The sequence below is a fragment of the Camelus bactrianus genome, chromosome 16 (assembly GCF_048773025.1).
Source record: "Camelus bactrianus isolate YW-2024 breed Bactrian camel chromosome 16, ASM4877302v1, whole genome shotgun sequence".
Lineage (NCBI taxonomy): Eukaryota > Metazoa > Chordata > Mammalia > Artiodactyla > Camelidae > Camelus > Camelus bactrianus.
In genome coordinates this window covers 3192129-3218891 of record NC_133554.1, presented here as the reverse complement: position 1 = coordinate 3218891, position 26763 = coordinate 3192129, and the positions used below count along the sequence as shown (strand labels likewise).

General features: G+C 45.4%; 1 protein-coding gene across 1 annotated transcript in view; it reads left to right on the top strand.

Moving 5' to 3' along the window:
• The first annotated feature begins 259 nt into the window (after positions 1-259).
• Positions 260-26763, top strand: part of COX10 (cytochrome c oxidase assembly factor heme A:farnesyltransferase COX10) — a 95636-nt gene continuing 69132 nt past the window's right edge. The window contains exons 1-4 of the mRNA XM_010974169.3: positions 260-586; positions 4510-4643; positions 6414-6735; positions 19574-19698. Coding sequence (XP_010972471.2) covers positions 544-586; positions 4510-4643; positions 6414-6735; positions 19574-19698 — 624 coding nt within the window. The 5' untranslated portion in view covers positions 260-543. The remainder of the gene's footprint in view (positions 587-4509; positions 4644-6413; positions 6736-19573; positions 19699-26763) is intronic.

Sequence of the window (26763 nt, the reverse complement as noted above, 5' to 3'; positions counted from 1 at the left end):
AGCCCGAAACCTTAACTCTACACGCACCTTCCTCTTCCCGAGATGTCCTGTCGAGTCCCGCTCCTCGCATTTGACAGTGAAGCTGGTGAAGCCGTAACTGGCGGGACGGGGAGGCGGAGGCCTCGTCCCAAGGACCTGTTCCTCCCCGCGCTCCGGCTGCGCAGAAGGATCCCTGAGGTAACCGTGAGCTAACCGTGAGCTAACCGTGAGCTGCCCGCGAGCGGCCAGGCCCCGCCCACCGCGCTGGGCCGCGCGGGGCCGCGCGGGTTCCGCCACAGATGCCGTCGCGCGCGGCCTTCCCTCGGAAGCCCCCGCCGCAGGCGCTCCTCGCGTCTCCAGAAAGCACCTCAGGCCTCGAACCCCTGGGACAGCAAGCTCCCGCTTGCGCGCCACAGCTCCCTCCTTCCGCGTCCCGCCCGCCGGAAGTGACGGACCGGAAGCTCCCCTCCTCTCACGGAGGGGCGGGGAGGAAGATGGCGGCGCCCAGCAGCCGGTGAGGAGAGCGGACACGGGGATCCCGGGGAGCGGCCGGACTCGTGCGTTATGGCCCCATCTCCTCACACTCTCTCCGCTCGCCTCCTGACAGGTAATGCACCCGCCCCCGGACTCGACTTTGGGAGAATTCTCTTCTTTTTGCCCGATGCGATGCTGTGGTTCCGGTTAGCTGCAACCTTGGGGAGCCCTTGGCGAGGTCGGCTGGGTACCAGTGGGGGAATTGACCTTTGGAGTAGCCTGACGTGAAGAGGCCACGGAGCTGGGGTCTAGTCTTGCACTGGGGCCGCGCTGGTCCGCACCGCCTCTGTCCCGCTCCCCCCATGGAAGGGGTGTCTGGTGCTTCTTTAGGTTTTCAGATAGTGGAGGCTTCAGGAGAGAGGAAGGAGTAGAAGCTTGGGGCTCCACGAGCCTCTTGGCTTATCAGAGCCTTAGATCCTAGCCATTTGTAAGTTTTACTTGTACGTTCCACTTATAAGGACCGGGGAAGTGCTTTCCCTCCTCTCCCCGCCAAGCCTTGTTCCAATATGAAGTGTCATGATGACAAATAGAACCACCATGGACAGCGGGCCATACCCGCCTCTTCCCCCCACATTTGTCTTTCTATCGTTAGTGTTCCCTGATCTAATCACATCAAGGACCTGTCACAACTATATGTTGAAAATGGAATACTCTTTCTCAGCCCTTGGCTAGGTCTCAGCTCAAATGTCACCTGTTTAGAGAAGCCTGACCAGCATATCTAAAGTACAGACCCTGTCCCTTTTTTTCTTACATCACCCTGTTTCTTTCATCAAGGTTAGCGCAACCTGTAATTGTTTATTTATAATCTGTTTATTGTGTGTTTCTCTCAATGAGAATGTTAAAAATTGTGAAGGCGGAGACAGTTTCTGCCTGATTCGTCTCTGTGTCCACAGTGCCCAAAATACTACCTGATGTGTGTTGTGCCTGCTCGGTAATGATTTGTGAATGAATGGAAGAAGAGGATGTTGGGAATTGCTTTGCCCCCAGTAGTTGAGGATGATAACTAATGTGTCAGGAATGTTGCTGGTGGTCCGCATTGGAGATGGACAGGAAAAACCATGGACTCCCTTTTGGTCAAATTCTGGAAACATTTTAGGCCTCACCTAACATAGACTTTCTACAGTATCTGGCAGTTTTGTTCACAGCGATTCTGTGAAATTTCTTTCTTCCTCTTGTCTCATAATATTGTTATTTTATGGGTCTCTCTTGGCCATGTGATCTCAGCACATATCATTTGTGTGTTTTCTGAAATTGAGTTTGCTCATTTATAAAATGAGGCAGTTCAACTAGATGATCTCAAAGGTCTCTTCTGGTTCAAAAGGAGGGGAGGAGGGTGAGAAGTGGGAGGGAGGGTGGGTGAGCCAGACTGGCCATGGTTTGGTAATTGTTGAAGCCAGGGGTTAAGTAATGGTGTCTCATTGTTTTGTTCTGCTATTGTATATGACTGGAATTTTCCATAATGAAAAGTTTCCTCAAGGGTCTGTGATTCTTTTTGCAAAGACACTGCTTTGTTACCTTCTCCCATCTGTGCCTGTGAGTGTTTGATCCCGACCCTAGGTTCTCATTCTCAGAGAGCTTATCCTTTCTTAGTGCCTGAATGATTGCCTCTGTACAGAGGTTTTTCCAGTGTGCATTCCTCAAGACTGGGTGCTTCTCTGCCTTTCTGTTCTGTATGTTCAGCTTCCTGTAGGACAGTTCTACCTGACTACTCAGAATTCCCCAGCTCCTGTAAGTGTGCTGGGTGTGGTTCACATGGTTTGCCACTGGATCAGTCCTTTTGATGCTGTTATGGGAGGAATTAATAGACAGCTTAGCTCCCTGAAGCTATGAGCATAATTGAGAGAGTATCTGCTAGTAAGTGTACCACCTGCTGCGATCCACTTGGAAGAGCCACTGTAAGAGCCTGACGTGGAAGCAGTATGGTGGGAAGGGGGCAGAAACGTAAACCGGAACTGTATTAGGTATCTAGTGATCATGCCCGGCTGTCCTTTGAAACTTCAAAGTGTTTTATAGCCATTACAAAATTTTCAGGTCCTTTCAGTTGCTTGTCTGTGCACTTCATTTAAAAAACCCTCCAGTCATGACTCAGTGTTGATGGTGCATAGTGGATATGGTCCCATGGTCCCAGATTTTTAATGCATCTATTATAAGCCCTGTGTATCTTCAAACTTGTATTTGTTTACATGGGGCCAAAATGTCTTCAAATTTCTAGGCACGGATTTATAGAGATGTGACATGTTTTGACTAAGTGAAGTGTTTTCATCATTTAAAAGGGCAGTTTCCTAGCTGTATTCCCCTCCCCCCCTCCCCCTGGTAAAATCTCATTTTAACCCTGTTAATCTTGAGAGATATTTTCTGAGGTGGTTCTTTCCCTCCCAGCAACATGCATTTCTCATTGGACCAATGGAACTCAAAACTGGTTATGAAATTAAGGCCCAGAACAGTAAAACTTGATGTCTTCCAAATATAATCTTTTAATCTTAAAATTATTGTCCCAAAGAACAATGTCAAGGCAAAAGAGGAAAATACCACACCATCAAAAAAAAAAAAAAAGACAACAAACATTTACTCTCAGAGGACTGAGTTCAAAGAAATTTCAATCAGCAGACTGATTTCAACATTGCTATTTCTTCCTATACACACATACAGACAACACATATCCATGTATATGGAAAATAATCACTTCATACTTAACTGAGGTTTGAGGGTATGATTTTAGTAAAGAAGGGACTTACCTCCAGTGTAAGATACATGCCATGTTTACCAAGGGGCAGTGACCACCCTCCAACTGACCGCCCAGGTAAGCGGAGGGGGAGACCAGGCATCAGACATCATCTCATTCTTACATGCTGGTGGCCAGGTTAGGAAAGGTGAGAGCAGGAGAGGCCCTGCCCTCGAGGAATCACAAAAGATGATGTAGAAACAAACAGAAGCTGTTTGTATTAGGCGTGCCACGAAAAGGAGGGTAAAGTGATAGAGTGGAAAAAGACTTGGACACTTGACCCACAGAGAGTGGAGGCAAGGCACTGCAAGCAGGGAAACGGCATAAACACAGACGGGCAAACTGACACTGGCATGCACAGTGGAGGGATGGGCCTGCTGCACTGCCATGAGTTGTAGGCACACGTGCGGGTGAGTGAGATGTGTTCCGGGCTCCAGGAAGAAAACCATCAGCTTTATGCAACTTGGGTTGGAGAGGAAGGGATGTGAACTGAAGTCAGGATGAGTGGCTTGAACTCTACAATGGTCTCGTAGTCCAAAGTGAGATGATCAGGGACTGTATCAGTAGGCAGGCAAAGAAGTGACCAGATTTGACTGGTATTTCAGAGCTGACTGGAGTGGATGACTATTAGATGATGAAGGAAGAGTTCAAGATGGTCCTGAAATCTCAAGCAGGTAATGGTTTCACCTGCAGCAGGGAACAGAGTAGAGATACTGGTGACAATAAAAGTGTTCTTGAAGATGTATTCCAACCCACCCATGTGGAGGTACAGATGGAAATAGGCATAGTGACTCTAGAAATGGGTTGAAGATTAAAAATTACCCTATAATTGCATCTGTTCAGGGACAACATGTAGTGTTCAGAACAGTGGGGACACGACTGCCTTAACGTGGCAGACGCAGCAAGAGGAGACACCTCGGGAACCAAGGTGATGAGTGGCCAGTGGCTGAGAACCAGGGTCCTCAGGGTCCTGGGAGCCCTGGAGAGGAGACGTGGGAGGCTGCCCATGATGGGGCCTTACACGGAAGCGCCGGTTGGTTGAAATGAAAAAGTTCCCTAGCCCTGCCGAGGAATTCCGTGGACTGGAAACAGTGAGTAGGGCTGATAAGTACCATTCGTTCACAAGTCTGGGTTAGGTCACTTCAGAGTTCTGACCCCTCACGCGTGCATGGCTTGCCAAGGTGCCGGCTCTGCTTCCGGGCAGGTACAGTCACATTTGGTGAGAAGCACTAACCATTTTAATTAACGTTTTCCCCCTTTTCTCTCTCTTGTAGGTTGGGGAGGAGGATGCGTCTGGTATCTAGAAAGAAGCGCCGTGTGGGAGTCACCTCACAGGCTCACGCGTCTTCTCAGGAGCCGCAGTAAACAGTGGATCTCATTTCAGCACTGTACCTTCCTCCGGCGCATGGTGCGTTCCAAGGGCCGTCCTCACTCTGCTGCTCGCGCCCTTTACTCTCCTCGTGCAAGGGAATTTCAGAGATTCCAGCTATGAGACAGGTCGTCAGAAGTACTGATTGAAAAGGACTCTCATTTCATGTGCTCTTAAGTTTATCCAAAACATTAATCCCTTGTTTTGATTATGCTTAACTGAAACCAGAATAGTTCTGGTGTTTGAGTTTAAAAGTATGATCTTGAACTTATTGATTAGGTTTGGAGAAAGATCGAAAACTTCTGGCATGTTTCGACTAGGCTAAAATTAAGAAAAGCTGACCCGTTATAATGCATCTTTTTAAAGTCTGTGGAGTTCTGTGGCTGCATCAGTAACACAGAAATAATTGCTCTAACAGTGCGACCCTACTGTTTCCTTACACCAGCAGCGTATTTAAAGTCTTTTAAACCCAGATTCTTCTGAGCAGATTCAAACAAATAGAGCGTTTGTGATTTGCTGGGCATTTTACAGTGAGCATTGTTAATATCGCTCAGTCCTCTTATAGGCAGGCCTTTAACTAGGTTGCCGGGATGTCAGCAACGTGGTAACTTGTATTTGCCATTTTCAACAATTGTAAAGTATCATAAAATGAAGAAATGATATTTAAAAACTCACGATTATGATGCAAGCATGAAAGAATAGCAAATTCATAATTGGAAGTCTTAGTTGACATTTATCTTTTTTTTTTTTTTTTACTTAAAATGCCCACTTAAAATTAACTTAAAATCTTAATAAAACGCGTTGTTTTGATGAGAGATTTTTAATATCCAGAAATGTTCAGCGTTTTTAAGTTGGGGGTCAAGGATAACAGAGATTTAGAAGAGAAACTCAAATACGTATAATGCTTTTTTTATGTAAACAAACTCTGAATTCATTCACGGGTTTGTAATTCCTTTCTGAGACTAGTGTGTGTGATTTCAGGCCTTTGTGATGTCATGGAAAAGCCACTTACCTAGTTACCAGGAAAGGTGGCTCCTTGTCCCAGGGTGTCTGTGACTAACTGGTTGTTGGGTCTTGGCTCTGCCAGTTCCTTTCTGCCTTGGTTTCCTCCTCTGAAAGTTAGAGAGACACTAGTAACGATCGTCTTCTTAGTCACTTTTGAGAATTGAACCAGATGTGTATTATATGAACCATAAAGATATATGTTATTATAAACCTGTAAAGCGCCTCGTGAATGTGAGTCACAGTTATTACTTTTTGCTGGTAAGTAGTAGAGATTGTCTGGCTCTAAACGCCGTGTCTTTCCACACGCACACAGACACACGGACACTTGTACACACTGCAGTGACACCCCCCAGCCCTGCGATGGGGCCTCCCACTGAGCCCCTCTCTGCTCTGTTCATCTCAGAACGTGGAAACTCGGCAGGCTGACTTGGGCTCTTGACTGGAGAAAACTTTTTCCTTGTAGCTGGAATGTTACACCTCCAGTTTCTGGTACTATGTTGGGGAAAATTCTGGAGGAGATGAATAAGAAATAAATTTCTTTCTTTCAAGGAACTTAAATTCTAGGACTTTCTAAACCATAGAATTTGAAAGCCAGTGCTGAAGCATTCATTGTCTTCTCCGTATCTCTCAGTACAGTGATCCCCAGGTAACAGACACTAATGCTAGTTATTTCAGTGTGTATTTACAAAGGTAGAGGAAGTCTTCTAGCCTGTAGGCGTTGGGCTGATGGGAGGTGTTAACTAGACAACCGCTTAAGAGCATCTTGGGCCTTGGTTTTATGGTAACATGCACTTTTTTATTTAGTATGTCACACAACTGAGCAGAAGCCTCAACCAGCAAGCGAAACCGAAGCCAGAACCAGTGGCACCTCCATTCCTTGAAAAGACAGCTTTGGGTGGGGCCAAAGATGAAATATACGAGATGAGACCTCTTTCGCCCCCCAGCCTGTCTGTGCCCAGAAAGCCAGATGAGAAAGAGCTGATGGGGCTGGCATCCGCCGCAGTCACTGAGGACCCGATGGCTGTGGGGAAGGAGACAAAAGAAGAAAAGCAGTGGAAGGAGATGAAGCTGAGTGTGGACGACTTGCCGGGAATCCTGGCTCGGCTGTCCAAAATCAAACTCACAGGTACTTTGTCTTTCCGGTCTCGTCAGATTCTTACTTGAAACTGGTTTTCAGGTATAAAATGCTATTTTATTACTGCCCCAAAAAGGATATTTTGAAACTACAGAGTTTCCCCCTTCCCCCCTTCATTTTAATTGGGATTTGAAGTCACATGTTTGGAATTCTGTTAACGCAGAATTGTAAACGGTATTGCACGAAACGTATCACGCTAAAAATAGTCTCTCTCTTATTTGCAGTTAGAGCACAATGCTTATCTGGCTTATTTCCTTGTCTTCTGTGTGTTTCCTACTGTCCTGGAAAGACGCAGTGAGGCGATGAGTTCTGCTGAGTTCTGAAAACAAGGGGAACCGCGCTGCTGTGCTCAGTGTGCGGTGAGCCCGACGTGCGGTGAGCCCGCCGCGGCCCCTGGGCCTCCCCGCTTGCCACGCTCTGCTTCTCATCCCGCCTCTGGGCTCGGCCCACGTGTGTGGGGATTCAGAGTGCTTCTCTGGGAAGAGGTTTGGGACCTGGTTTTTTTTGGCCTAAGTCTAGGAAACTGCACCAGATTTTATTGTGTTTGTTTGGGTATTAACCTGTATCAGTGACAGTACCTGGGAGGTCTCCTGAGATACCTGGCTACAAAGTTACTCTGTTTGGCAGTTAGGAAGCCAGCGTTGCCAGACTGCTAAATCAGTGTTTCCTCTTAGAATCTCAAAGGAGGCACTTTAAATAATTAATCTAAAATAATGTCTTAAAGTTTATTTTTGTAATGCTTATTTCTTTACGGGCAGACAGTTAAGTACAATCATTGGTTTAGGATCAGTCTGGGGTGGCGAGGCACACATCTTCCTTCACTTCCCACTGGCTGTCATATTGCTTTTCCTTTTCCGTGCCTTATAGTGTCGTGCATCTGAATAGGCATTCCAGATGCAGGGTTTGACGTTTAAAACACGGTGTCACAAATCTAAAGTGGTGGTTAAATTACTCCTTTACTGGTACGTGTTGTGCTGTCCATTGCGTGAAGACTCGTTGGTCCCCACGTGTCAGTCTGCTAAGGAGCACACAGGGCACGTGTGGCCGCTGGCCCCAGGCAGTCAGATCCCGGAGGCCTGGGACAGGGCCCAGAGATCTGCATTTTGGCAGATGTGCAGATGACCTGACGCAGGTGGTCCCAGACCACCTTTGAGAGAGTGAAGTAGGTGTTGTGTGGGCAGAGTGCAGCTCCCAGGCCCAGTGGTCTGGTGGATGTGGGGAGCTCTCACCCCGGGAGGGCCAGTGCAGCCCCCGCCACCACTGGCAACAGGAACAGCCAGCGGTGGGGGGGGCAGGGAGGGCTCCAGACCACACAGGAGAGGTGTGCAAAATCACGACGCAAAGAGAAGAAAGTGAATCACAGCCTCCCCTGCAGCCACAGATGGAAAAGTCCGAACAGTAAATTTCTCCTCGTATCGTTTTTATATATTCCATGCCCCAGGTTTCTGGATGAGCTAATTGAATTAAAGTCATTTCCTTCTGCTTAGTCCATTTAAAGAGGCAGCACCCTTTGGGTGACCCCAGCTCTCTTATTTGACCTCCTGCCTCCCTATTTATTTTATTACTTGAATTCACACATGTCTTGGAGTCAGCAGGATTTTTTTTTTTTTTTTAAGAAAATCCCTGGTATCTATCAATTGATTTCTTTGGGACTCTTAACATCTTGGGCAATTCATTTAAGCTAATGATCGCCAAGGCAGAAGTATCTGGGAGTTAGCAACCACTGTTGGAGAACTAGTCTCCCTCTCTTTGCCACCTTTGGTTTACAGCTGTAACGTGGCAGGGCTAACTGGCTGGAGACTAAGCAAAGCTCTGCAGAGATCATACTCAGTTCCACTTGTAGGACGGGAGGGCGGCAGTGCGGGACACTGCTTTGGCATTTACACCAGGGTCTGGGCCAAAGTTTGCTGGAGCTAATGCCATTTAAAGATTTTTCTCTTCTATGAGAGGAAGTAAGACTGAGTTTATAAAGAAGCAGTAATATGTCTCCCCCGAGTTCCTCTTGCCAACTGAGCTATTTACAATATGTTTTTGGAGTTTGTTGCAAGGACCACACTGAGGTAAAGAAATTTTATTTGGATTAGGATCATAAGATCATAAGATCCTAATCATAAGTTATGATTAGGATCATAACTCAACTGAGTATGCTTAATATAGGTCAATAAAAAGCAGAAATTTTTTCCTGAATAATGTCTGTGCTGAAAACTATAACACATTTTCTGAGACCAGAACGCTAAAAATAGATTGCTTATTGGAACCAATAGATTATGCTGCTGATGGAACTGATATAAACTACACTCTATCAATGTATAGATTTTTTTTCCCCTAAAGCCTAGAATGCTGCTTTTTATTAAAAGGAAAAAAAAAAAACCCAAAACCAAGAATAGAGGATACAATTTTATTTTAGATTGCTTGTAGTTTTTAGAAGTTTTTAAAAGTTTAAAAGATGATCACAAGGTACTGTGATCATCTGCTGTCAGATACTATGTAAAGGATTTTTCACATTTTCATAAAAATATTGAGTAGAATTATGATTTCTTAAATTTCAATGTATATTTTGAAATGGTTTAATACTTATATGCTTATTAAATGTTAAAGTAGTATTTTTATTATTAAGTGTTTGCTTTTAGAAAAAACAGAAAACTCAGATGAGCAAAAATGAGAAGAATGGAATCTCCTTATAATTCCACCTTCTCAAAATAGTGACTGTTTTGATGATTTTGGCGTATTCTAGAATGGCTCTCTATATCCCATTCAGATATTTTTGCTTTTAAACAAAAGTAAGATGATAACGTAAATGCTGTCTGTAATTTTTAAAAATTTGTATTCTGTGCATATCTTGTGTCACTATGTTTACCTTGTTTTTGGTGCCTTTTTTTTACTAAATAGTATTTTTTTTAAGATTAAAAAAACACATAATAATATACAAAAACTTCCCTCCAGGCCATGCAGTAACCAATCTTTTGCACATGGTTTTCAGCCTTTTTCTGTTCACAGTCTGTCTTGTAATGTTAATAGCACAATTTCCAAATCAGACTGTAAGGGTTGAAATCTCTGGTCTGCCATGTATTGACTTTGTGATGATGGGCACAGTTTTTTCAAATCTCTAAGTCTCAGTTTCTTCATCTGTAAAATAGGGATAATCCTACCTCATACGGCTGTTACGAGGATTCTGTGAGATAACACAGGTAAATAATCTCGTACCAAACCTAGCATATTGTGCCAGTTCAAGAAAGGTCAGTTATTATATTATATTATATTAATGCTTGTATAGGTTCTGTTTGCTTTCTTCCCTGAAGAGGAAATATTTTTTCCTAAATAACTCTACCAATTGATGGGTGAGAAATAGCTTTTGAGTTTTAAAATATGTATTTAAAACTGCTGATGAAGTTTTATATTTTCCATATGTAGATTGGTTTGTGTTTCTTTTCTGAATGGCCTGTGTGCTTTCTGTTCTTTCTTCAGTGTTTGCCTTCATTTATTGTTTGTAAGGGTAAGATATGAACCATTACATGTGCCTGTTGTAAGTCTTATACCTTATGTGGTGTCAGCTTCTTCTGTTCATTTATTGCTCTTTTGATGTGCTAACGTTAACTTTATGTACTCAGATCTGTCAGCATTTTTCCTCGTGGCCCCTGGTTTTTGTGTCATGCTTGAGCTCTCCCATACAAAAGGTTTTATGCACATTTATTTGTACTTTTAATCTGATGTTCTTAGGAGCTTATATTTTACATTAAAATTTTTCATTTCGGCAGATGTATTTTGGTCAGTGGTATAAGGTAGAGATATACCCAGCTTTTAATAAGTCATTAACCAGTGTTGAATGTCCTACTAACAAATAGAAGACTTTGGAAGGCTCCATCCCTAGACACACCCCAGTCCCCCTAACCCCCCAGATTCCATGAGGACTTTAATTGAAATTTCAGCATGTTCACAGGTTAATTTGGAGATGAACTGAGATCTTTATCATATTACATCATCTTCATTTGTCCGAGTTTTCTGCCTCTCTAATTCTATAGTTTCCTTTAGATAGATTATATACATTTACTGTTAAATCAACTTGGGGATATTGAAAATTTTTTTTTTCAGTTGATTCTTGAGTTTTTCATAGCCAATCAAAAATGATTAGGTCATCTCCTTTTTTCATATTTACACCAATTATTTCATTTTCTGGTGTGATTGCCTGTGTTACACTCTCTCCACCTGCCTTCCTCACTGTAATTTTCTGCTTCATTCTGTAGGATCCCCCGAGACATGTTACGTGCAGCACTGATTTGATTTTATGCTGTCTACTTTTGATTATTTCTCATGACTCTTAACATTCTGCTGTGACAGTTTCTGTACACTTTGCTTAATCACTTGTCTGTTTCATGGGGTTTGTTTTCCTACTTTTTCTAACTCATTCACCTGCTCTTCATTGAGCCCCCACTATGTCCCAGGTGTCCCCGTCCATGTGCCATGGGTAGGAAGGAGTGACTGAGGCTGACAGGCCCCTGCCTCATGGGTTTTACTCTTGACGGGGGGCTTATTATGGCCCACAGGCTCTGGTCCATCATTCTCAGAAGGACATTCAGCCTCTTTATCTTCTGTGCTCCCTTTTTTTATTTTATGTTGTCTGCCCTTTTTTATAAGTCCTTCACTGGCCTCCTTTACCTCTCCTCGTCTCTGTCCTTTCCTGACTGTTCCAGCTGGGAGTCAGACCCCAACGAGGGTGGGCTCCGGAAAGACAGGGCTTTTTGTCTGAGTACAGCATTGTGTCCCCAGCACCCAGAGCGGTACTGAACATGCCATCGGAACGCAGGCATGGTTGGAGTCTTCTCCGTCACCTGACATCTGTTACATTTTAAGCCAGAGGATGGAGTCTCTCAGTCTGCATTACTGGTAGAACATTCCGGTGGCCTGAAGGAGATGCAGAGGGAGCTACCAGCCAGGGAACTTTTTCTCTAAAAACTTTTTTTCAGTGTGTGCTTGAAGCCACAGTGCCAGCGTCGTGCTCCCCAAGGCTGGCGGTTAGTGGCGGCTGCCTCCACTCCCGGCGGGTCGTGTGTCTGGGCCCAGCTGTTTCTCCGGCGTCACTGCCTACTGCGCTGGGGCAGACCCGCAGCACCGGTGGTGTTGGTGGTGGGTGCCTTGCTCCATGGGTTCGGGCCCTCAGGGGCATTTCTGCCCGATCTCAGTGAGAATGATGTCCAGACCAGGCCCCACTGCCTCTCTGGTGTGACTGCCTTTCTCTCCCTCCAGTTGTGATGCAGGCGGCTGTTGAAAGGGGTCCACATCGCCAGGATCCATCCCGGCCGCATCGCCTCGCTCCTCTCTTCTCGCGCCAGCCAGGAAGGAGGGGCCTGTCAGAGAGCCTTTGTCTCCCGTGTTTATCCATCCTCTTACCGGTTGGTGTTTAGGTCGTCGAATTTTACGTAATTTCAGCTCTCGGCAGCTGTCTTCCATTCCATCTCATCTGTACTATGTTTAACACACAGATCTTGAGGGTTTTAGTATCCTCTCTTTACCTAATTTATTGCTGATGTAGGTTTTTCTCCAATTTTCATCTTTATTCCATCATTTCAGTTGGTTCCTGGTGGGAGTGGGTCATGTGGGTGCCTGTTGGCTTGTCTGAACCTTCACCAGCCTGTGGGGGCCAAGAGGGCTGGACCCACATCCATCCTGTTAGCTGTGGTCCTCCCAGGGCCTCGCTCCAGCCTCGCACATAATAGGTGCCCAAGAAATAGAAGCTGGGTGGGAAGAAAGAACTATTATGAACTCTGTTGCCACCATTGTAGAATTTTGAACAGCTTAGCCTTTTAATTTCGAATAATCAGTTATTTTACTGTAATGTGATGGTCAAATGTTTAGGGTTGACTGAAGAGCACTGGACCTGACCCAGGTGGGCGTGGACGGCTGTCCTTTGTGTTTCCTCCGTCTGCTGCTTACGGTGGCACTTTCCCCTGTCAGCACAGACATGGAGCGGAGCAAAATCTTCACTATTTCAGCAAAAACTGCTCGATTAACGGTTTCTTCTTGCCAAACTCATTTTTCAAGAGACATGTTTCCACTTAAAAGTTTGGTAAGCATCAGTTTTATGGAAAAGTTTTTTTTTTTTAGTTACTTAAACAAAGGTTACAAGGTGTTGGTTATTAAGTATATTGAGAAGAAGTGTTTCTCTATTGAAAAAAACTAAAAGTAGGATGGCAAAGTAGAAAAGCTTAGATGGTTCATTGAAAGAACAGCCTTAGGGTCTCACTCAGTGTTTCATAATCAGCTTGGACACGAGCAGCTTTTATTCGTGTGTTCGTTTACGCAGACCTGATAGCGACTTCATTTTTGCCCTGAATGCTGGCTGGAAAGGCAGACCCAGTGCTTCCCTGGGACTAGCCTGGGGACCGTATGTACTTTAGTGTTTCATTTTGGTAACAGTTTTGGTCAGTAAGTTTGAAGTTACGGGTTTGGTCATTTGGTCCTAGTATTTTTCCAACCAGCTTTGGTCGCTGAGTATGACAAAAAGGAGGAAAACTGGAAGGCCCTGTAAGTTCTGAGTTTCTCAGCTGTGTTATTGAAAATCTCCATTGAAAGTCTTTATCGTTTTTCACCAGGAGTGGTTATGGTTTGTAATCAGTTACCCCTGACTGACAGCCTTTAATGTGGCTGAGAAAAAAAGTACCCTGTCTCTCATCAATTGACTTTTCATCTGAACTTAACAGTAAGCATAAGAATTATCGCCTTCTTTCATACGTGTGATGGGAAGACACTGTGTCAGGAGGTTCACAGGGCGCTGCCAAGCTGTGAAGCCTAAAAACCTCACTTAAATTAGAAACTGAACCATTTGAAGCTTAAGGTGTTAATAGAAATGGAGAGAGAGGGAGAAACCACAAGTATGGCTGTCAAGTAAGAAGCCCTGCTTGTTTGAAAATCAGAAAAGACTCAGGGGCTGCCTCTTCATTAAGTTGTATAATTTTGGACTTTGAGCTCAGCTAACAAACACATTCCATCGCTTAGACCCACAGATGAACAAAAGCACATGCAAATTCATTAACTGCCTGTTCTCTGGAGGCTTTGCACATAAAAGAGCTTTAAAGAGAATCCAGCTCAGGTTTGTAGGACTTGGGTTATAACATTGCATCGTATCTGCCATCAAGGATAATGAGATATAATAGATCACAGGGATAATTTGAAATCTATAGAGAATCTCCAACTCTCATTAAGCCGGTGGTTTCAATCTTACGACCAAATCTTTTATCAGAGTTGATAATTGTCCAGATTGATTTATTGGAGTTTTTGTTTTTCACTTAATTCTTTTGGGGCCAGTGCTGAAAAGTCATGAGGCCTTGAGATAAAGCAGCATGTAGAGGAGCGGTTTTTAAATATAACCTTTATAGTTATTTTTAATTGATAATCTCAGAAAAAAAATGATACCTCCTTTATGCTTAGGCTCAGAGACCAACAGTTCTCAAAGTATTGAGACTTCACTGAAAAAAAAAATCGCTCTTGGTAAAGCTGCTTCTCCAAGGAACTGGTTTGTGATTTTTCTGATCAGCAGGGTGATGTGTGTGTGTGTGTGTGTGTGTGTGTGTCTGTCTGTCTGTCTGTCTGTCTGTCTTCCCTTTACTTCATGGAATTTTCTTCTGAAAATGAGTCTTTGGAGTACTTGTTACAGAATAACCCGTAACACCAAGTATCGTGCACAGAGCGTATGAGTCTTGGTGAGACCATGGATGGAGTTCACCACCGCTGGCCGGCACGTGGCTCTCCACGTATAAAGGCAGACGTCACACCCACCATTGCGTGCCGTGCTGTTTATCTTAGATCAGGGTTCTCCACAGTTCTCTGGGCATGTACTTTATCAGTAAGAATGCTTTAAGTGCACATATGTATATTTATAAAATATTTGTACTATTGTATATAAATATGTCAGGTATAACAAAAATATATAGTTAAGTTAGTTGTAAATAAAGTTCATGTACTCTCACACCAGTGATTACATTCATCTTAAGATATGCAAAAATGTGCGTTTTAAAAGGAAGAGTTAGTCAAACCTAAGTGGAGTTTCTCACACTTTCTTCCCATGACCCTGCGGGACCCACGCCCGACTCTGCGGAGCGGAGTTTCCAGTTCTTAACAGCACGTGTCACGGCGCTCTGGCCTTGCAGAGCGCGGCGCAGGCGTAAGCTTTGTTTCTCTCGTTATCATTGTCAGTCCACGTTTGTTACTACATGGAAGCCAGGCGTGGCGGGTCCCCGTGGACACCGAGCCCGCAGAAGCAGAGACTGGGATGGTTGGCGTTTGCATGACGGAAGGGCTGTGCCGAGAGAGAAGGTGAACTCAGCGTTGCCCCAGGAGGCAGGAGTTACTGCCAGAGGGAGGTGATTCGAGGAATTGTCCTGACTTGGTCTGAGGGGCGAGAGCTGTCGACAGCTGAGCTCTTCTGTTGAGAGGCTGCCTGGGGAGAAATCACTTCCTGTCACCAGATCCAGAGACAGCGTCCTTCCTTCCATCAGGACAGGGGTTCGGCCAGTTGACCCTGAGTTCCCTTTGACCTTTAAGATTTATGACTCTTCAGTTACTGAACTGTGTGTCACTCCTCTGCTGTCATCACCCTCCTTTTATTCAGGTTGAGGGCCTGCCCCGCCTGCCCCGCCTGCCCCGCCGCGTCCCTGCCGGCCCCTCAGCACTGCCCGCCTGCTGCCTGCAGTGTCCTCGATGTGTCCCTGAGTGAGTTCCCCTCCCCTCCTGTCAGTCTCTGTGTTCCCATAGTCCAGTCTTCCTCAAATGCCACCCTCCATATGGCATTGTTAGTTTTCTCTTAACTGCAGAACAGGTTACCACAAACTTTGCAGTTTAAAACAACACAAAGGTATGATTTCATAGTTTCTAAAGGTGGGAAGTCCCAGCGCGGCCTGGCCAGGTCACCTGCTCAGGGGCTCCCTGCGCTGAGGTCACTGTGTTGCTCGGGGCTGTGGCTCTCCTCTGGGGCTCGGGGTCCACGTCCAGGTTGTTGGCAGGACTTGTTTATTTGCATCTCTGGGACCGAGGTCCCTGCTGTCCTTCCGGGGTGGCCATGGGCTGCTCTGCCCCTGGAGGCCACCCGAGGTTCTTTGCCAAGCAGCCCCCATGGGGAGTTCCCATTAGGGTGTCTGCTTTCTTCTGGGCCCTCCAGAGTGTGCCTGCCTGTGACTGTTTCAAAAAAAAAAATTGTTTTTCCTCTTAATTACGGAGAGCATCAGTAAGAGCTTCTCCCTGGAGAAGGCAGGCAGGAGACAGCACCTGGGGACACCTGTCAGTGATGGCCTCTGGGAGGATTCGGCCCAGCCAGTCCGATGTTGGGCCTGATGGTTCTGAAGGGAGTACGGCCAGTGTCAGGGCCGCCTTTGTCCCTGTGCCCTCCGCAGGCAGCTGCCGGGTCTCTGCGTAGGGGGTGCCTGCCGCTTACTGACCGGACACCCACCATGAGGGGGTGTGGGTGGGGGTAGGCCTGTCAGGGTGGGCCTGTTACTCTTCCCTGGGTCCCCAGAGTCACCCCTGTGCCAGCAGGACAGTGCTTTCGTGCCTCCATTGGATGGGTCACGCTTCATTGGTGACAATGATTTTATGTTTATTTGTGAAGGGACAGCATATGAGATTACCAAATAAAATATCATTTCAAGTGTTATTAATGAAAGAATATATTACATTCGCTTTTAATGAGATCCTGGTGTTGCAAAATGATCCCATGTAATGAATCCCAGGAAATCAATGAAAAGTTTAATTACAGTTGGGGCAGTGCTGTGTGAGAATATGGCTTTGGTCAATTTTACAATTTATCAATTTTCTTTTCCTTTCTCTTTCTTTAAATTAATTGCTTTGATGAAGCAAGTGTAAATACATTCTTTGTTAGCTTTTGATCTTCTTTAGAAATGTGTTACAAAATACAAATTTCTTCATCTGTAGTAATAATAGCCCCTGTCATTTTTTTACTTGTATTACTATTTACAATTTGTGTATTTTTAAATAAGGCAGCATTTCCATTTTGTAAATTTAGTCACCGCTATGTCTTATTAAAACATTGTCCTTTTCTCTTTGTCAGTTTTTTGCAAACCACTTTTTGTCTCTTCTCAGCCCATCAGTTGACCCATTAGTCAAAAATTTGATGTACTTTGTGTATTGTTCATCACCCAGTCAAGCTCTGGGGCAAATAAAAAGAAAAAACATTGCTTTTGTGCAACTCCATACCCTTTTTGATTTTAAACAAAGTGAACTTTCTTTTTGCAGCATTTCTGGTTTGACAGTTCAATGATTATGGTGCTGTCTTTTCCACTGTGGTGATAATTGATTTTTAAAATTTATTTGTAAAGCACAATATAAAACGTTGACCTGGATATTTAGAAAGATCTAAAGTTGTTCTTTATTTTGGTGATTCTAGATTTCACTAATTTTATATATTAAGAAAGCTATCATGGGTTTTCTTTACCCTTTTAACTCCCATGGTTGTTCATAAGGAGTCTCCTTTTGGTTTAAGATTCAAGGTTTCAAAATAGAGTCAGGAATTATTTCAACTGATTTACTCTGTGGAGAGAGGCAGTTGACTTAGTTCTGCTCTGGGAGGGAGAAGCCCGCAGCCTCTTCCTTCAGGTTCTTCCCTGGACGCCCTCGACCCTCCCTCCTGGGCGGCAGCGGTCTGCGGGCACCGCCAGGGAGCAGCCTGGGTGTTGAGGGCTCCTCTCTCAGTCCTGGGTCATCGCCACACGCGGAGCGACCCTGACCCACTTGCAGAGCCACTGATTGTGCAAAACAAGGTGACTCTCATCCTGGAACACCGGCCTGTCCTGAGGCATTGCGGTCGGTGGCGTGATGTCTGCAAAGAGTGAGGAAGCCTCCTCAAAGATGGGTGCTGCGAGAGCATCCTCAGAGGGGTTTTGTCTGCTCCAAAGACGCGCTCCTCCTGCTGGTCGTGAGCCGCGGCAGGTGTGGCCGGGTGGCCTGTGTGTGAGGTGAGGGGTCTTTCCCTGCTGCCCGTGGGTGCAGTGTCCTTTCACGTGCACCTGCAAGGACTGTTTCCAAAGCCTGGAATCACTGTGGCATTCTCTTTTGGGCATCAGTCGTTGTGGAAATCAGAGAGTTGAAAGTTTCTTCTAGAATGGTTCCTTGGGAGTAAGGGTTCTGTCTTTGATTGCTGTCTTGGCTCCACTTGGGTGTTTGCTGCTGTTCTGTGGACTTGCTGTGCTGACTCACATGCCCGTATGGTGCCAGGGCGGTCCTCCCGGCCTGGGCCAGCCTGCCCTGCTCCTGAGCGTGTGTCTCTGTGACTTCTCGTCAGCCTCTCGTTTGCCGTCAGCTCCTTGTCCTGTAATCCTTCTCCAGGCCTGCATTCTTGTTCCTGGCCCTCACTCTTCTCTCTTCTTAAACCTCTGCACTGAACATCCGTAGCCTCTCTTCTGGACGTGAGTCGTCCCCCAGGAGATCCAGATGCACACCACATTTAGGGACCACTGGGACCATTCGGTAAAGAAGGACCTCTTTGCCGAAATGCATGCTCTCTAGAGACTTCTGGTTTAGGATGACCATGTATGCACATGTCCTTATAAGTTATCTTTGCAAATTTCATTGACCCCAATCAGAGAAATCCAGAAATATTAGGAAACCTGTGTCTGGTCCAGGTATTAGGGAGAAGGGTCTTGTCCATCTGGTAGACCTGAAGAGAGTTTCTATATGTTGCCCATAAAACTAGATTCAGGGACGTGCCAGCCAGTCTGTGACCAGCGGGGGAGCTGCTGTTTGTCTGGCGCTGGCGTGTTGACGTCAGTGGCGGCACCTCCTGGCCCTACCCCGGCGGCCACTCGCCTGTTTCCTCGCCGTCCCGCTTAGTCACCTCCTGGCCCTGCCCTGGCGGCTCCTCGCCTGTCTACTCACCATCCTGCTCAGTCTTGTCTCCACGGTGTCTGTGTCTGTCCTTGTTTTCTTTCTCCGCCTGTCACCCCCCGTTGCGCTGGCCGCCCATCGATGACGTCATCCGCCTGGCTTGGCAGTCTCAGGAGGTGGTGTCATCTGTACTGTAGACCCTTGACATCGCTCTTTCTTGCCCCTGGGTCTGTTCCCGGAATGTCCAGCCACCTGTGATGCTGCCTGCCCAGCCCCCGCTCCCTCCTCTTCCTGCAGCGCCTCTTGAAGGTCCAGCTCTTCCTGCAGCCTTCCCCGCGGAGCCCACACTGGAGGTCTTTTTCCAGTGACTTCTCCAGCCTGTATCAGTACCACTCTTAGGCATCTTCTGGCCCCGGGGGCTTCTCTAAACCCCCAGGAAAGGACCAGGGCCTTAGAAAGGCAGCAGCCTTGGCGGGTGCTGGAATTGCACGCTTCGCCCCTGCACCTTGTCTCTTCCCTGTGCTCCTGCTGGTGGCTGTAGGGCCGCCAGGACCATCTGTGATGGGTAAGACCTCCGCTCAGGGTGCCTGGCGCTCATCACAGAATTGGGACTGATATTCTTTGCTGCCGTGTGTTACAGTCATTAGTGTATGTCTGTCACTGCTCCCCCAGGTAAATCCTCTGAGAGCCTACTGCCCAGCACGGTACTGGCCATGGGTTGGTATTCAGGAAATGTATGAGTGAATAAATGAATGATTGGATCTGGAACCCCATCTTATATTTTACTCTTGAGTGTAATGGAGTTAAAGGAGAATTGGCATTTTTCTATAATGAACACTTTTTTACGATCAGAGAAAATTTTTTTAACCATTTTTTTTTTAATCCATGATTAGCCTATGGGTTGTGTTACTGGTGTGACCGACGGGTGAGTTGGGAGACGCTGGCGGTTGGCTGCTCCCGTCCGGGTGTACTGACGAGCCCCTGCTCTGTTTCTGTCCCACAGCCCTTGTCGTCAGCACCACGTCAGCCGGGTTCGCGCTGGCCCCGGAACCGTTCGCCTGGCCCTGCTTCCTGCTCACGACCCTCGGGACCGGCCTCGCTTCCTGTGCCGCCAACTCCATCAACCAGGTCAGTGGGTCCCCTCTCAGCTGGGTCGCCGTGTTGTTACCTTTTCTCAGATTGCGTATGGTCTCATTTTTAAACAAAACCTTCCAAAATGACATCCGTTGCCAGAAAGGTACCATGAACTTGTCACACTCCGGGTTCTGAGAGGTCTGTGGGGTGCATGACCAGTCTGTCCTTTCTCTTGAGGTGGAAGGTGTTCACATGTGTTCGGGTGGGGGAGCAGTGGCGGATCCGCCCCAGATGCCCGGGCTTTGGGGTTGAGGGGTGTTTTCGGGCCGTCAGACTCTCTCCTCTGCCTGTTTCAGGTACGTTCCCCTGATCTTATGTGATTATGTGCTGTTCTTCCTTTGGTTTGACTGGTTTGCCTTTTAAACCACCGCTATGCACAACAGGCTGTTTTAAACAAGAACATCCAGGTTTTTAAAAAAAAAAAAAAATCAGCAATTCAGTATTCAGTAAGCTTGGTATGTGGAATCAGAATATTTCAAAAATTAATTAGCATATTGTTTTTATTGCATCTCCATCCCACCCCCCTATTATTTTCAACATCAAAATGATTCTTTAAAATACTTCCCCCACCCCGGCCTGTTCGTTGTGGTGTGCCCCAATGTTGTGGCTTTTTCATAAGATACTATGTGGGAAAGTCTTGGCTTAAACTTAAGGAAAGTCATTTTCATCACCAGAACACCCAAGAGGAGCTGGCACAGTTTTAAAACAGGAATTCAGGTTACCAGCAGGAAAACAGCTTGGCTGAGTGGATGTATAAGTTGGTAGTCTGCAAAATATGAGAGTTAATTTGGTAATGCTTAACATCGTTGTGTTTTTACAATGTGTTATCAGCTATTTGGAGAAGGATCAATCTATTTCAAATAAAGTTGGTTTTTGGTTTTTTTTTTTTTTTTTTTTTTTTTACAATTGTAAATGTCAAAGCAGTCTTGTAGTGAGGTTCAGATAGTCCTGCCACTTTGTCTGCTCTGTAAACACAGAGCCGTCTCTTCCAGGGCTTTCTGCTGCCCTCCCAGAGTTCTTGGCTAAGAGAATGATCATGGTTTCGCAATGAACATGTTTTTAATGAAAATTTGAATAAAAAGCAATATAAGCAAGATGGATTTATGGGGCTATTTTGGGTCTGTTTTTTCAAAATGTTTTTAAATTATTACTTTTATGTAGTTATAAATCTGGGTCATCAGATTAAGCCAGGAAAACATTTTAGTTTTCAGGCTCCTTTTTAAAGTTGAAGAGCTGTATTTATCCTTGGGATATTAGCTGCTGTCTCCTGTTTAAATCATATAGATTTTAAATAAAGGATTCAGAAGCAACAACAGCAACAAACTAGTAAACATAAAATGGTTCAGAAATCCCAAAATATTAGAAAAGATAATACAGAGTTGCCTTGAGTTGGAGCTGCCTGCCCACCCTCCCCCATCACCCCCCGAAAGAAAGGTGGTTCAGGAATTCATCAAGGAAAAAACCCTTTGGTTGTAGCAAGAAAGTATCTGGAGAGAAAAAAAAAAAAAAAGGAATGATTTACATTTAGGCAGAAATTTATGGAAGCTGAACATAAACCACGGTTTTAGAAATTTGAAAAGTTTAGGTGAGTTAGACGGCTGCTTTATTTCGTCATCCGTAGGACGTGTATTTGCTGTAGGGGGCGAGTTGGTCCCGCCGATTTGAAACTACCCAGGAGGCCACAGACTCTGTGGTGGGTTCCGCAGTGTCTGTCCCTCCCGCCACCGTCTCCTTGGGCTGCTCTCCTGCCCGGCCCGCCGCTCTCACGCACGCGGCCCTCCTGCTCCTCCTCGGGGACCTTCTCACTCTCCTCCTTCCGCCACGCGTCCCCTCCAGGCCCCTCAGTGTTGGACGGGGCGTCCGCCCTTCCTCTGTGATTTCTTCATCTTCCTGTCCGCATCATACTGCTTCCTCCCACCTGTCCTGGGCTTTGATTTCATTTGGAAGCATTGTAATACTTGACAAATCTTAATGATTTCCATCATCACAGAATTTCATTGTTTTGGTATCAACTAGCTTCTCAGATCACAATGTTTTCTAAATCATGTTGAAACTATTTTAGTTCTGGTGTTGTGAAGCAGTCTCCTAAAGTTAAAACAAAGGAACATGAGGCCATTTCCATTAGTGGCAGCAGAATGAAGAGCACCAGCAGCGAGGGCTGGACTGAGCTCCTGCGGAGCAGGTCAAGAAGGAGTCGTTGGCAGAGAGGAGGTGCTGACGGCTGCTCTGAGGGAGCTGGTGTTCGACGTAAAGACTGCAGATGTGCGGCTGGAACGTATGAATGTTCTCCAGCTTCCGGTAGGGTTCTGTGGGGAAAAAATTCACTTCTGTCTGTATTTATAAAAGGATTCAAATAACATTTCATATTTTTAAGACTTTCTTTAGCTGTTATGAATTTAGTTCTATTTCTTCTTCGTACCCTACTTCTGTGATCTCTCTGTGAAAGCAGGAAAAACAGAGCTTTGGAAAACTGTTCCTAATATTTGTTTTAAAGTAGGAAAGTGGGATTTAGCTCCTGATTTATAGAGCACAGACTACAGCATTAAGAGAGAGAGATGTGTGTACATAAGAAGCTACTAACATTAAGATGGAAAAAGGAATTACATCCGTGTTTTGGAAACTACCCACATGCTTCATTTAAAGCCACGGGGCAACTTTAAAGCGAGGTTGCCTTGCAAGGATGAAAGCAGTGCGTCCAGTCCAGCAGCTGGAAGATAAAACGTTATAGATGGCTTAGACTGATTGAATCTTGAGAAACGAGAGACTGAAAGGAAAAAGCTGAATAAAATTCCAGTAGAACGAATTAACAAATTGAAAGATAAGAATTATCAGAAAGTGATCATCACGACAATTTTGAGTATTTGACATAATAGCTATTGTTATAATAAGCTGTCTTTGGGATTATTTCACTTAGGTTACACATCCTTGAATTTTTAAAATAGAGATGAAGAGTGTGTCAGTAAGTACATTTCTACAGGACAGATCGTCTTGGTGACACACTGTTCCGTTTCATGGATGCGCCACGACTTTCGCAGCCAGTTCTCTATGGTTGCAGGTTTTTGCTTCTACACTAACAGCACACACATCTCTGTCTGTAAAGGACAAAATGCTGGAAATGAAACTGCTGAGCGGTAGGCTGCCGGCCAAAGCACGTATGAAACTGGTGCAACTGTGTGGCTCTTAGCAGAATAAGTAACTTCTAACATTCACACAGTGCTTTGGAGGTTACAAAGCCTGTCCACGTAAGTTACTGTTTAAAGCTTACAACCCCGTGAGCTAGGTGGCATCATGTCCCTTTCTTTTTGTAAAACATTTTGTTTGCCATTGAATCATTCTTTTTAACAGCAACATTTAAAAAATTTCTGTGCAAATAAAGTTTTTATTGCAGATCAGTGAGAAACCATAAATAAGTAAAAATAACAGTATCACTTTTTATTTTGTTTCCCTTGTGCCGGGCACTGTTCTGTGCGTTAGAGGGACAGCAGAGAAAAAGCAAAAGTCCCCGCCCTTACAGCTCATACCCCAGCACCCACACAGAGGCACTTGTTCACGTGTGATTTGTGTTATTACTCTGTAGACTTTTTTCACACACACACCTCCACATATAAATTAACTTCTCACAGAAGTGATTTCTGTAATATGTGTAGTTTCTGTGTAGCTTTAGGTAATGTCATGAACACCTTCCCGCGTCAGTATTTGCTACATAGCCCGATTTTAAGAGTTGTATATATAGGCGTACCCTGATTTGTTTAGTAAGTTTTTCCTTCTTTGACTTATTAGGGATTTTCAGTCTTTTGCCCGTACAATTTTATAGCTGAATCTTTGAACATGTTCTCAGCTGTTTCTTTAGTTTCCTGAAATTGTGCGATTGTATCAGAAGATACGTAGTTTTCAAAGTAAAAAGTTGAGATTAAAAAGGGTACGTATTTTACGTACAGCTGAATTGCTCCCCCGAAGGTCTTTCTTCGTTCGTTTGAAACCAGTTTATACTGCTGTTTGGCGCGGTGTAACAGAGCTCATCACTGACACTGCGCACTGGAAAATCTGTGCTGGGTTTATGGGTAACCTTGGTTGTGTCCTTTTAATTCAGCATGTTTTGACTACTTCGGAGGCAGAGTTGTTCTTTGTTTTGAGGGTAGTTTTAATGCTTATTTGCCCTTTGTGTTCGCCGGCGAGTTTTACCCATTTTGCTGTTGGACTCCACCTTTATGAGGTCTTGATGTACGTAGATTGGATTGTTAGCTTTTTGTCATGTGGGGTTCAAATATTTTCTGCAGTTCTGGGGGGTTTTCTTTTGAAGTGCAGATGTTTTATAAGTTTATGCAGTCAGATCTCTTAATTTTTAATACAGAGTTTCTCAACCTCGGCACTCTTGACAGTTTGGCCTGAAAACTTGGTTGTGGGGGCTGCCCTGTGCACGGTGGGGAGTTTCCCAGTGTCCCTGGTCTTCACCTACTGGATGCTGTTAGCACCGATCCCCCTCGTTGTGACACCTAAAAATGTCTTCAGAAGTTGTCATGTGTTCCTCGGGGCCCAGAACCCCCCGGTGGAGAACCACGGCTTTGGTAACGTCTGCTCTCGATTTCCCTCGAGATCCTGGCTCCAGTTTCTGCCACAGGTAACCTCTGGCTCACATTTCTACTTGTGTAATGCACGTTGATGGCTGGGGTGACCCTGTGTCCTGGTTTATGCTTGTGCCCCTGGTGTAAGTATTAGTAATGCCCCTTCAACCCTCAAGTGCTCCAGTTCAGACAGGAAGCCGTATGCTCTGTCCACAGCCCACCGGCGCCATCAGCCTCCCACTGTAGGAGACGTAGTGAGTTATCTCTGTGTCGGAGGCTTGGGCTCGGGCTCCGACCTCTCTGTTCACAGGTGTGCTGCCTAGACGAGTGTGGTATCCTCAGCGCAGCCCGGGGCCCCTGGCTCGCCCCACCTTCACCGTCTCTGTGGCTACATGCTGGGTCCACGGTCACGCCCAGCTGTGATGTTGTGTGTGTGTGTGTGTGTGTGTGTGTGTGTGTGTGCGCGCGGGTGCGTGCAGACAGGACAAAGAGTGTTTTCCTCCATCATCGCTCTACTCTCAGTAGGTCATTCAAGAATTTGGATGACTTTTGTGTTGGGCCTCTTTGGTTTTTGCAGCACTCCTGGCGGACACTGATGACTCCAGTTGCTGCTTGCATTTAGGGTAACTGGCTCTGTGGGTGACCAGGACTGAGCTGGAGTCTGCCTCCCATACCCCCAGCCTATCAGTCATCGTCCTCCTCTCTGTAAAACCCAGAGTCCCCTCTTCTTCCGTGTGACAGCACTTCCAACCTGTCACCTCCTAACTGTGGTTAACAGGCACTTGTGGTGCTGCTGTGTAATGATTCATCCGTGTCTCTTCCCCAGAGAATGCTTAACTCCTGAGACCAGTGATGTGATTTACTGACCTGTACAGCCATCGCTTCCCACAGGCGCATCGCTGGCCGGTAGGGTGAGGTCCCAGAGTAAGTCACCTCGGGAATAAAAGAATATTTACGAGGGGAGAGGGGGAAGTACCAAGAAGTTTTAATAACAGTAATCGCAGCTGACACTTCGCAGTTGCTATTTGCCAAGTAATGTTCTAAGCATTTTACATATATTAGCTCATTTGTTTAAATCTGGGTTCATGGGATTTCAGAAAATGGCTCCTTTGAAAGATCAAATAAATGATGAATGAATTCATAACTTAGACTTAGCTCTTAGAAGAACTATTGATGTTCTCAGAGACTTTATTTTGGAGAAAATTACAAGAAAGGCACAAAATGTTAAGTAGAGTTTCAGATCTGAGAGGCAGGTTATAATTAGAAAGGTAAAGTGATAAGGCTGTGTTATCTTTGGGATCTAGTGTATCTGTGAGTGTTGAAGAATTTTTATGAAAGGAAATGAAAGAGATCAAGAGGTGTGAATAAAATAGAGTAAAGAAGAGACGTGTTTTTTGTTTGATACTGACAATACCTGAGAGACTTTTCCTGGCTGAAATAAGGTAAAAAGGAAGAGCTTTGGATAAAAAGCTCTGAATTACAGGGTGGGTAGGGCAAAAGAAAATTCACAGCCTTTTAAACCCTGAGAGGAGAGACAGATAAAGATTCTCCTGTTTTCCCGGCGAATATGAGATTAGTATCTAAGGCATCTCTCCGCATTTTCCTTTTCTCTGACGTTCCTTTTGTTTTGTCTGTGCAGTCTGCCCTGAGCAATAGGAACTGACTTTCATCTCCTGTGCTGAACAGAAGTGGTTATGAAACTTGATGTTATGTTCTAGGAGAGTAAGGCTGATGTCGGTGGACACCGGCGATGTGATTTATAGAACATCGTGTGTGTAAGAAAAATCAGTATGAGAAATGTGTCTTCCTTCTGAATGTTGTGATTTGTCTGACTTTGATGTTTTAACTGGTGGGCAACATGCATTCACTGAGCGGCCTCCGAGGTCCACAACTTGTGGATTATTCAGATGACTCAGATTAGCTACTGCGTTCCATCAGGTTTGCAGACAGGCATGTGCGAAAGAGTCTCCAGCTAAATCTGTTCTTTATAAAAGGCAACTGATGAGTGTTACTGAGCAGCGTCAGAAAGACAACGCACTTCAGTGCAGAGTCTCTTCCAGAATTTACAGAACCCCAAATAGTTCCTAAATGACATTTGCTTCTCCTTGGAATGATCCGTCTAAGCAGAGAGAGTTTGGCGTTGGAATTTGTAACCAAAATAACTGTCGGTGAAGTTTTGCCAGTAAATGTAGAGATGGTGATCATTTGAGCACATATCCGTAGGTGGTGTTTTGCAGTTTACATGCCACGTTAAGGGGTCATTATTCTGTTTGCTTCTTACAACAACTCTGTGAGGCGGCGTTATCCCTGTGTCGTAGAGGAACAGGACGAAGCTTAGTGATGCTGTTGATCACATGTCTGAACCTGGTCCAGTTGAGAGCAGAACTGGTGGGCCATGCCCCCCCCCCCCCGCCCGGTCACTGCTTCTTCCTCTCAGGTGAAATGTCGTATGTGGTCACCCCCTCAGAACAGGGTGGTCCCCAGTTAGGGAGCCTGC